General features: G+C 31.8%; 2 protein-coding genes across 3 annotated transcripts in view; both read right to left on the reverse strand.

Moving 5' to 3' along the window:
* The window catches only part of LOC105834534 (neurocalcin homolog), a 182,345-nt gene that overhangs the window by 128,915 nt on the left and 40,160 nt on the right, over window positions 1-13,270 (reverse strand). The gene's annotated exons all lie outside the window — the stretch shown is intronic.
* The window catches only part of LOC105834535 (neuronal calcium sensor 2), a 169,412-nt gene that overhangs the window by 116,004 nt on the left and 40,138 nt on the right, over window positions 1-13,270 (reverse strand). For both annotated transcript variants that reach the window (XM_036282869.1, XM_036282867.1), the window contains exon 2: window positions 11,522-11,567. Coding sequence is in view for 1 of the 2 variants with exons in the window: in XM_036282867.1 (XP_036138760.1) it covers window positions 11,522-11,567 (46 nt within the window). In the remaining variant the exon portion in view is untranslated. The remainder of the gene's footprint in view (window positions 1-11,521; window positions 11,568-13,270) is intronic.

Here is a 13,270-nt window from a genome sequence, read left to right on the forward strand (position 1 = left end):
TACTCTTAGATATCTTCAAAGTTCTGTACGGAATAGATTCACACGATACGAAGTATACATTCTTAAAAATCAAAATATCTAAGACCGCGGAAAGTTATCATTAACTTACTTAACTGCATCTTTTCAACAGATTTGAAAAATTAATTTTTCATTAATAAAAATATATGGCATACATAATTCATAAGTTATTTAAAAAATCAGTGTACAAAATTAAATTAAGGTATAATATTTTATATATAATTTTAAAAAAGTTCTTTAAATAATTTTTTTTTATTTTACTGTTAAGATATTTATTAGTAAGGAATTTCAAAGAAAAAGAACTGTTTTCTTATAAAATTTTGGTTAAAAAAATTAATTAAATTAATAAACAGGTTATTCCATTTTGGAATAAATTATAATGTATATAATAACGTATCTGAAATAGATAAATAGAAATAGATAAATATTTATATGTACACACAGACATATTAACATGTGTAGACAGAAATACATCCATTCAACTTATCACATAATTTATCTAGAAATGGAATAACCAGCCCTAAAAATTTGCGTTTTATTGATTCATTGTGAACTAAATACTGACAGAAAAAATTAAAAATTTCAATTTACATCATGAGATATTTTAGAAATGCATTTTATTTGATGCTTAATAAAAAACATTTTTTTTGTTGTTGACATAGACAGATTTCTTGATATCAAACCAAAATATATCGCTTTTTGTACTTGCTAGAATTTTGGCTGTCACATATAAATTTTGAAAATTATGCTTCTTATATCAACTAGATTGATTAGGTGCAATACATATACATATCACAGTATTTGCTAATTATTTATCTATCTCACTTAATTTTTACACACATATAATTTTTATTGAAGTTGCAAGATCATTTTTTTAAATGATGAATTACGTAAAATGTTATCTCAATTTGAAATATGATCTAACACCTACAATTGGCTGCATATAATGCATCAGATCATAAAAAGCATCCCATCGATCAAGATTACATTTCATAGTCCCATTTTTGATCCCAGTTTTAACGTAGTCACTCACGGTTTAAATTACGCTTACGTCTTTGGAAGGAGCGCTAAGTACTCGAGTTTGCCACCACTACAACTTTCAACGTCGTTCATAATGTTGTGCTATCAGTTTCGCTCGGCGGACTGGCAAATGGCAGATGACATGTGCATCTGTGAGTGCATACGTAATGCAGATTCGGTTGACACTCATTCTCCAGGACAATGAGAGGATTTGCTTGCGAAAGAGATATGATCTTAACTGTTCGTGAACTGTTCGTGTAGTAGGTAGAACTGCGTTCAATGATATTACATATTTTAATAATTATCAGAATTCAGAAATAAAGTATATTATATGTAACACGCGAGTCACCGTTACTTTTACTTTTTTATAATAATTTGATAATAACGTTACAATTTTTCATACTAGTAATGATAATACTATAGTTAGAGTTAATTTTGACAAGTAACTCTTTACGCTTTACTTTAAAAAAATAATTCGTTAGTTAACTGGTTACATAAAATGTAAGTTATTTTTTTCAATTAGCAACGCGCATAAATTATTTGCCAAAAGTAAATATTCTAATTCATGGCTTTATTATTACCATTATAAAAAATGGTTACCAAATCGTTATATAAAAAAAGTAACAGTAACATTAGCAGCGTATAATTTGTCATTTTCGATCTCTGATAATTATCAGTTGTAAAGCACATGAACATTTTTGTTTAAAAAATTGATGCTAACAATATCATTCTTATAATCAATAACATTTTTTAACTAACATTAATTTAAATTATTAATAAAAATATCATACTGTTATACTATAAAAAAATTGTAATTGTACTAAACCCACTAAAGAATTCCTCTCTAAAAAGATATTTTTAAAAATTGTCTCATTATACAAAAAAACTAATTTATTTATAAATTAATAACTGCATGCATAAAAATTTGTTAAATAATTCTTTAAATTTTAATTAAAAAATACAATCTATAAACTTTTCATACAATTTATGATTTAAAAAAATTAATATCAGAGATATCTGTTCCACCAGAAAGATTTTTTGGTCCAAGACAAATTCCTCTACTTTCCTATAGTATCATCAATTATCAAATATGTGGCTCAAATACGTAGAAAAAAATCAATAAACGTAACTTTTTATTAGCATCAGAATATATGTTTAATAAAATTCAATTTCTTGTTCAATAAAAAATTACAATTTAAATTAATCTAACGCTTAAAATAAGACCTAACATAAAAATAACAAAATGCAGCATATAATGACGGAATTGTCAAAGGATAGAATGTACAATCGTCGAACAGAGGGCTGTGATGTCAGGCAAAGACGTAGACTGCATGCGTGTACATATGTATATGTCGTTAGTAAGAAGCTAATTACTTTTCATGGTACAGACGCGCGCATGCTTGTATAAATGTGTATGTGTACAAAGTGCCATAGCGTTGTTATCTGTCAACGACAGGTTCTTTGATAAGTCCGGAACTAATTTTCCCTTTGCAAAACTTCTATAAAAGATCACTCGTTGCTAAAGTTTCTTTGGTATTAAATATTTGCAAAAAGCGGAAAGAAGATAAAAATTAAAATAAGTTTAAATTAGCTTCTAAAAATATAATTTAACAGATAATTCAAAGTTATTGATAAATAAATTTACAATTCGTATATAAAATTTTTATAAAATATATATTTGTGATGTGTACAAGATGTTCCCAGAAATACATAATATATATAATCCCCAGAAATCTGCAAGAATAATTTTTCCAAGTTAACATATTTCCGTCCTCCCATGTCAATACAAGAACGTAACAATGATGTAATATTGAATTCAATCATTACAAATATTATAGTAAACACAACTAAAAAAATGAACAAGATAAATAGCACCGAAGGCATCACTTATACTGTGACATTCATCTTATGTATTATTATTTCAAATACTAAACTTGCATCTGTTTACGTTCAAAATATGAGTTTTAGTTTTATTTTGTTCTATTTTTTATTTTATATATATCTACAGTAGAATTTTTATTTATCATGCTATATTCTAATAAGTTCTTATTTTTAATAAGTTTACCCTAATTGATATCCGTGCCACGTACAACTGACAAAAACATTTCGAGCTTTTTAGTTTGAGTTGTTATCAATCTAAAAATTATTGAAAAAATACATTTTTTGGCAGAAATATGTGTTCTAAATAACAACTAGATGCCTTAATTCCTACTTCTTTTTAAATTTTTTATAAATCGATTTTTTGTCCTACCATTAAAATCAATTTTGCAAGAAAAAAATCAAAGTCCCGTAATTGCCCGAAACTACATGCGTGAACATCGGCTGATAATTTAAAGGTTAATAGGAACGAGCGTAATGGCGGGGCGCTCAGAGTACAGATACACACATCGCGGAAACTAGTGGCGGCGGGTTCCCCGGCTTGCTTGGGTAAAGCTGGGTTCGTGGTGCTATCGATCTCCGCCCACCTGAAGACCTCTCTACCCCTGCTCGTAGTAGATGGTTCGCAGGATGAGCGTTGGGCCTCAGGAGGAGGATAGAGTACCAGGAGAAGGTTGGAAGGATATAAAGAGAAGATGTAAAAAGGAAGGTGAAGTAGAAAGATTGTGCGTATTATACATTTATACATATATATGTACATACAGAGGCATATATATATATATATATACACACACATACACACACTCACGAACCGTTCCATCCCCGCGGGATTTACCCCGAGAGCGCACTTTCGACAATAATCGTTTTCCCAGAATGTTGAGGAAAACTAGTCTACGCACCGGCCTCAGAATAAGACGCGAACAAATCGACTCGGGGCCCTGCGGCGAATTTATTTCGCGAGGGTGTTACCAATCGCGGAGTCACGCACCCCGATTAATGAATCTCATGAGTGACAACCTGACGATGAAAAGCGTATCATTCACGCTGTAGATTAGTTCCTCGTGTGAGTACCTTTCGTTTCGAAATCAAATCTAGTGATTACTTTTCCTCGCGAAAGCATCTCGCTTCTGGTATCCTAGCGTCGATGTGTACTTAATAAAAAATTAAAGCGGAGATTTACTTAGGGGAAGGTTTATTTTATTACAAATCTCATTTGGTTAAATATACAAGAATTATTTACATGATAAAATTAAATGATATTTAATTTTGTTAAATGTTTTATATTATGTAATGGACATTGCAGATTTATATCATTTACAAAATTATAAAGATAATATAACAAAAGAAATAAAATTTAAAAAAAAAAGAAAATCATTTTTAGAAATTATAAATTATATTGCATGTATGTATAAACATAATCATTTATTTGAATCATTACTTTTTATCGGGATGTTTTGCTTTTATTACGTTCCAGCATCAACACTCGACTGTAGAGGTCCTACTTAAAGTACGACTAAATTTGAAATTCAACTGGCCGACTTTGAGATTTTAAATTCAAATTTCGGTAGGATTTTAAGTCGTCGCGACGCAATCGGGGTAAGTGTTACGATGGCGTTTCGATAATGCAAATGGATAGACGAGTCAAAGTGAGTTACGTTCTCTCGTGGAAAAATATTTGGTTTCTATACCGAGTAATCCCTGCCCGCTCTGTTTCTGTATTCGAGAAAGCAATCTATACTTACGATATGACACAGTTATTTCGCGTATCTGATTTTTACAGCTGATGATTAAAAATAGTTTAATGTCGTAAATCGAAACGTGTGTCAGGAATATTCAGAATATTTTGACGTTTTTTTTTTTTACGATTTGCCAATATTGTTTTAAGAACTTTGGTCAAATTGAGCCCAATTTGTCCAATAATAAAATCTAAAACTCAAGATAAAAAATCTTAAGCTCAAGATAAAAAGACTACCTTTGTACATTAAACAGATTTAAAAAAGCATTCAGAATTTAATTTCTAAAATGTTGCCAGATTAACTTGAGAAACGCTAATACTTTTTCTATTATCCATCACATAAGGTTTAATTTATAAAAGTAAAATTTTTGTCTAATATTTTGAAATAAAAAATCCCAAAAACTGTTAAAATATTTTTAAAAGTATAATCGTTTTAAATTCATTAAGAGATAACATGTAAATGACATAATTTAAGATTGCATTTTTCATAAAGTAGTCAATAAAATTCACTTTATTTAATAATCTCGTGTAAAATGGTCTTAAATTCAGAATATTTTATTTTCCTAATCCACAGCGTTAATCAAGACAAAAAAAAAAGAAAATTTATGATAATTAATTTCTAAAAAAAAAAACAGCAATTTGAGAAAAACGTTACTCTTTTTATTTACGCAGAAATTATCCAAATGAGATATTCTGAATGAGAAATGAATATTCTTAAGTATACTTTTATAGAAAAGGGAGAATATTCTCAAATTTAAAGAGGATGGAATGCACTCACGTGCATAAGAAAAAATTGTGATTTCGGATAAAATAATTTAATTTCAAAAAAATATGTAAACAACGGTCAAAGAATTTTTACAACTCTCTTACAATCACCGAAATATTTGGCGTATGCTGATTTCTTATTCCCCAGTCGACCATTGAATATCATATTCCTCTTCGGTATTCGTCTTTGACGAATGACGACTGCAAGGATAAAACGAATTGATAGGAGGAATTTACTCGTAAAACAGATGCGAGTGTGCTGAGAGGGAGTAATTGAAACTGATCCTTTACGCAAACGGTGCACGCGCCACGGATAACATGCAAATCCACGAAGGGGTTCACGGAAGTACAACGCCGCACGTTCCGGCGTTTGTGAGTTTCCCCACTCTTTTATTTCTCTCCTATTACGTGTATACTCCAGCGGTGCAGAACGTGTTGACGTAAAAAAAAAAAAAAAAGGTAAAACGAAGCCGGCGGACACGCCGGCTGGGAACGGAAAATATCCGCAAGACGAGGGGATGCGTCATGGCGCGGCCGGTGTAATAAAAACGTCGCTCGGGCGACGACGGGGCGATCACTTCCGCGGCCTGAATCCACACCGGCTTTTTGCAACTACTCCTCGATACCGCCAGCTGTATCGCGAAAGTATATATATTTTTATAACATCGCAATTTCACCGTACTGACGCGATCTAACTTCACACGCACGACAGGCATATACGATGTGACATATACATGTATGACGTGCGATCGCGTCGGAGACGATCGTCAACCCCGCTCGTTTATAGCACGTTGAGCTTGTACGATGCGATGAGAATTCAGGAAATAATGGGAATTATTGGCCGATAATATTCAGTCGGTTTGACGTCCCCCGTTATTGCTCATAAAAAGAATTTAAACTCGAAAAACGCTGCTATCGACATTATTATTATTGTCATAAAAAATATACTATCAACGCACGATTATGTTATTCAAAGTGTCAAAAGAATTAAATTATTTTTCTTTTTTTAATTTCCATTAATCATAATTGCGTTAACTGTAAAATTTACATTTTCCGACTTCAAAGTTACACAGATATTTCAAATACCATTGCTTATAATTTTTCATAAAAATCGTATACAAATTTATTTTTTATCAAATAAAATAATCATACGTGTTGCATACCTTATCTTCAGCAACTTTTTCTCTACATAGGTAGATTGAGAGAAAAAAAAGGTTGCAATAAACATAATATCACTATAATTTAGTCGTTTTTTAATCCAACCGTATTTTTATAATTACGCAACAATATTAATTATAGTTTGTTTAAACTATATTAAAGTTCTCATAATCATAGTATTGATCTATGCAATTTATGATTGCCATAACCAAAATAAAGATTTCAAAACGATAAGTTGTATTATAAAACAATCACTATGCATACAAGTATCACTATATGTTGTTATTATTATCAATATTATAATAATAATTACTATGAAAATGACGTTTTTGACTGTAATTATTTTACTATGTAGTTATAGTCGCAAATGAATCATACATTTTTCTCTCAGTGTACGCAAACGATGATAAGCTCGTTTCGTTAAAACCATTACGAGCATCAACGAGGGAGATTCGCGGTACGTATCGAGTTATTATTTCTGTTAAAAGGAAGAAAGATGTGTACCGAGACGCGGTATTCTGAAAAGTATTCGCAACGGCATCGATTGATTTACGTTTCGACTGCTGACGAAAACACGTAGAGGAGAAAAACAAGGAAACGGGGGAAAAAGTGCAGTGGCATGTCATGTCGGTTTTTGGTGCGTTTCGCCGAGCGAAATATCGCGCCACGGAGGTTTATTATCGCGTGAGAAGAGCGCGCGAGATGGTTTTCGCGTTATTTATATACGCGCGTAAACGCCGTTACTCGCGAATAAATTCGCGAAGCGATGGCATTAAAATGCGGATCCTCGCCGCCGGAGGGGAAATATGCGAAACGTGTTTATACCGTGCTATTCCGCGCTGTCAAATATTTATATGCTGTGCTTTATCTTTTCAAAGGATTCGTACACTATACACAGCTCGGCAACGCTGATAAACGAACGCGTATCGATCGGCGAGAACGAGCGAGAAAGAGAGAGAGAGAGAGAGAGAGAGTGAGAGCCGGCGGGTCCGATTATTTCTGCTTAGCGAAGAACTTGGTAAACATCGGTTGCACGGCTATAGAGAAAGAGAAGCTATAGCTCGCATCGCGAAATCGCCTGTAGTGCGAAATTCATCGACTTCGGTCCGTATAAACTCTCTTGAATACCCATTTATACCGTAGTTCGATTAAAGCGTCGGCAGCTCTACTCAAAATAAAATAAAAATGCCTATTGCAGACCTACATCCCACATTTCCCACGCTTAACACTACATGCAATTGTTTAAGTTTGAAGTTTTCCTTACTGTTGTCTAATGTCGAGAGCATACAGAGAAGACTGTATGTTTAATGATTATACTAGGTTTTGAGATTTTCATCGATATATCATTACAATTGTAAACATCGTATATCATTAATCAACAATTTAGGTCAGCAAATCTCAATTTAAAAAATTAACGATTTGCTAAAAACCATATAAAAATGATATATCAATAAAAATATGTAATTCTTAATTTAAAATGATTAATAGTAGTATGGTTTATTTATACAATGCGTATTTATTTATTTAGCAAAGTCCTTTTCGAATTTCTTCATCCTAAATATTTTTAATAGAATCCTTAAGGAAACTGCAAGCAATTATAAGTTATATAGTTGCTTTCTGAGAGAGAAAGAGAGAGAATTGAAGTGAACATGTACAAGACATTATTAAAATCAGAATAGCACAGGATAATAGAGAAAAAGAGTACTGATGCTGAGAGAAATTAAAATTTTAAATATATGAAGAAGATTAAGTTTAATTCTTTGCTCTATTTTATTTAAACTAATACGTTAATTAAATCGTGATGTATTGTTGTATCTGTGTATATATATATGTATATATATTTATAATAATACTTAATAAATGTAGATATTTCAATTTATAAATACATCAATGAATAAGATATCTCCGGTAGCAGACAGATACAGAAAAAAATTGAATTTCTCTAACGTTATTAGTGAACGATGAATAACGGTGGAATAGTGATAAAATGAAACCGCCAGATGGACACGGGGAAAAAAATACAAGATAAAAGAGATGGCTTTGTACCATAACTGTCGTGTATAATATATCGTGCCAAAGCTTAAAGCCATTGATTCGACAGAGCCATGTTATCTCTTTGACGTTTAAAAAAAAAAATAATAATACGATAAACGGGTCAATATATCGAGCCGAAACAAATTATCCTAATACAATATAATTTATTAAATAAAAAATATATAATTACAAATGCGACTAAAAAACAACTGTGTTAAAAATATTAAACAAATTTCGAGACGTTTCGACTATACATAATCCTCTTCAGTCGTAACAAATTACCAGTCGTAAAAATATCAGTCGTAAAAAAAGAAATAAACATGAAATGTATAAAATTTCGAGTCTTTGACAGGGATGGTCAATAAAGTTTGAATAATACAAATAAACCTCCGGTATCTATGCACATTATCTTAACGTCATATCATTAAATCTAACATAAGCGTTTCCTCCCTGATGCATCGATCAGTCCACCGATCATCGGACCCACATGAAAGCAATATACTGTACATATGGCCATCTGAATCGGAAATCGTTTATAGTAATCTCACGCTCCGGAACATGATGCGGGATAATCCCAGGACAAAGCCGAAAATAATTGAGGCAGTCATTCCGTTATAAACGGTACAGACACGCCTCGCGTTCGAGAGGACCGAGAAATCAATATCCCGCGTCTCCCGCGACAATGTCCGAACGTGGGCAAGTTATGACGTGAACGCTACCAAGGCGACTGTTTTAGAAATTGGAACAGGAGGCTATGATTAATCGAAAACTTGTAGCGCTTATACGCTCGGTCGCTTATACTGATTGAAACGCAACGCGTATACGAATTAGAGGATACATATGGGATTACCAGCGGGTGTTTAGGTCAGCCTGACATAAGCATCAGCTTAGACTGTTAAACGCAAGATTGTTGACGCAGCGCCAAGTAGAGATAGTTTGGAGAGAGTTATGTATCATACCTAAGGCTATTCAAGTTGCTTGCTGCAAGATCTATTTGACTTGAGGCAATTAAATTAAATTTGTTATATAGCGTTTAATGTACGCAATTTTTATATATGTATATTTAACATTTTTAATAGCTGAAAAATCTATAAGTGTGTATCAAATTTAATTTAATTTCTTTTTATTTAAAACTGTTTTATATTTATCTAACACATATCTTCGTAAATTTAAGTTAAAACAATTTCACGAGTACTACAAGAACTATAAAATATTCAAATAATATATTTTACATAAAAGAACATGTATGTACACACACACACACACACACACACACACACACACACACACACACACACACACACACACACACACACACACACACACACACACACACACACACACACACACACACACACACACACACACACACACACACACATATATATATATATATGTATATATATATATATTTTTTTATATTCGTTCTAAATGTCTTCGGACAATGGTCTAACTTTGTTAGAAGTATTAATTAAAGAGATTATAAAATATTAAGTTTTAATTGCTTTAAAAGAGGTCAAATGCAGCCTCACTGCAGGCATTGTGTAAAGTTTTTAAAAAGTTTTAGAAACAGTGTACAAGTTTGGAAACATTTTATCACTTCTTTTTCATAATTTTTCACTATCTTATAAGCAATCACTTTTTATATTCGTTATAAAAGTAAGAAATGGAAAAGTGCATCAAAATTCCTCTTCCAGATTCGTTAATATAAGATTTATTACTGACACCACTTGTTATTAATGTCAAGAGTCGCAAGATCAATAATAAGAATATTCAAATTATTTTAATTAAAAATCAAATACTTTTGTTTAAACGAGTAGTTTTATAATTTATGAATTTATAATTACTATCTTAAATCTTACGTCGTAATAATTAATATCAGACTTATTTAGTTAAAAATCGAATAGGTTTGCTTGAATATTTATTTGCAAATTGGTTTATTGACTCACTTATTAATTTTAATTAATATCAGAATTATTTTAGCAATTACCGCAGCAAGCTACAAAACATATAACAAGCCAAAGAGATTTAATGTAAATAAATATGTTGTACATAAAAAGTTGATAACTAAATAATTATTTATTATTAACATATTGTATAGAGAAATGCAAAGACTAAAAATATATATATAATTTTCTTCTAATGAAAAAAATATTCTTAAATATGTCAACAATTTATCAATGCCTACACTATTAATTTCGCAACATGAATGCAATATTTTATTGCAAACAAAAAAATTTATGCTACTGACAACAGAATATTTTAAGGTAATGAAATTTACTGAGAGCATTAAAAATATTCCTGCGATACTGCGGACACAAATTATTATACATTGTTGTTTATCAAGCACAATACATAAATATATACATTGCGTATATTGTGAACAACAGATGCATTAATAAGTTAAAAATGTGCTGAAACATATGCAGCATTTTACAGGAAACATGTTTGCTTTTATAAAAAGAATTGTAAAAGAGAAATATAAATCTTATTAATCGTCTACTTAATACATTTTAATCTATTAAATCTCTCATCATTGTTCAAAGGACATTATACTGGTCATCGTCAATTAGTTAAACGTTTCCAAATATCGTGCTCTCATTGCTACGTACGGCACGTTCATGTCATTACGTTGATTGCGCACAAAATATGCAATGCGGGGGTAACCTTTTATTTTTACAGAACACGTACGCAACGACTGGTGACGAAACGGCATTTCAAAACGCTCGTCAAAATGTGATGCTATGCGACGTGAGGCCAGAAACTGTCGGTCGTGCGAAACGCGTTGCAAAAGTTGTAACACGCCGACATGGCGACTATTGCGGAAATAGGTTTCTGAAAATTTCATTCAACGTCGCCGTGGCGACTGTGCGCGCGAGACCAACGTTTCGAAAAATTCAATTCGAGTCTTACCTTTCTTGACATCTCGCAGCACCCTGGCCGACACCACGTCATTCTCCTGAAACAAACAAGTGAGTGTTTCATGAAGGCAAAGTTGCAATATTGATTTTTTTGACGGAAAAAGAAATCTCTGCCTCGCAATTTCGCGACAGGGAAGGAAATGTGATAATTTTGCCTTTTGCTCTTTTTTCGTTCTGCTTATTTTCTTACACTGTGCCGACAGGGCACATAAATATACTGCATAAATTATAATCATAATTAAAAATAAAAAAAAGTGCAATAAAAAATTATATACTGTGTGTGTGTAATTTTAAAGAGTATTCTCAGTTAAAAAATTGAATAAACCTCCAATATTATTAAATTCCAGGATTTCCAAAAGCATATATTTTTATTTAATTTTCGTTTCTGAAAAAATTAATAATACATTTTTAACTTATATTTTCTCGGTATCACAAATGTATGTATACGTAGCCGAGCAAAAGATACGATAGTAAGATTAGATTTAGTCATCAAATCTATTCGCCACCGTCTGCCTTTTACGGTAACATGATTTAAATGAAAATTTCATCAGCGAGTGAGCAAGTGACCACATCGAAGCTCCTATATATATTACATATATAGCATTGCCCGACCGAAGCGAATTTAACACGTGCATGCTCACAAAAAGATGGCTACTAGTAATCCTACAATATTACCTTTTAGAAATCATTTTTGCTACTAACTCGTATAATATTGAGAAAAATGCATCAAGCTATGTTAATAAAGTTTTAAAATCGCAATTTGATCCAAAAGTTAAATGTAATAGCAGTCGCCTATCACATTTTCACTCAAAGCAAGTCCTCATATTCGACAGAGGACTATTATATCATGTATGGATTTTCCAGTATCCCATGTAATATTAACGAGCGACGAGGGACCTTCTGAAATTCAACGCGAAATGTACTCTCCATCATGCAAATAATTAAATAGATAAATCAAAGATTACAACACGGCTATCCTAAATTTCACCGCATAGCACGCCGAATCATATCGCGAATCTCGAAAATGCACAATCGTTTTCGGTATTCCCTAAAGTGGCCGCCGCTACGTTGTTTCCGGCAGATTATCCCACATTTATGTGCGTTTCGCGGTTATCAGTGGTTTGGCCAAACTCATTATTTACCTATTTATCGTATCGCTCTTGATTGTAAAATCGAAACACTGTCATAGTGTTTCGCAACGTGGTGTACAGTGATACGCATGTGTATAAGCATTTGACACAATTTCTTCGATTATTGAAAAAAATTATTGACTTATCATAAATTTATTTCATAAAGACATTAGTTTCAGAGATTTCTTCTATCTTCAAATAGATTTATTTATTTTGTTCTAATAAAGCTATATTATTTAGATGTTCCAAAAATGACAAATTTTACGCATCAAAATCTGAATAAATAATATTTTTCTATTTTCAAATTTTTCAATACATTTCAGGTTAACGCGTATACATAATATTTTAAAATTATATTATTGATTTATACGTGTGGCAAAAGTTTATGCTAAAATGTAATATGAAGCATTTTTCCATATGCGCTGTAGGAGCAACTACCGTGACGTGTGCACGATGAATGGGCAAAATACGCGAGCGATAAAGGGATAAATCCACTTAAAATCTCATCCATTATATCCGTTTTTTTTCCATTGAAAGAGGAAGCACTCGTGTTTTCCAGTTATTTAAAAACAAAGAAGATCCATTTCATCCGTAACTTCACGGTAATCTCC

The sequence above is a fragment of the Monomorium pharaonis genome, chromosome 2 (assembly GCF_013373865.1).
Source record: "Monomorium pharaonis isolate MP-MQ-018 chromosome 2, ASM1337386v2, whole genome shotgun sequence".
In the NCBI taxonomy this organism is placed as follows: domain Eukaryota; kingdom Metazoa; phylum Arthropoda; class Insecta; order Hymenoptera; family Formicidae; genus Monomorium; species Monomorium pharaonis.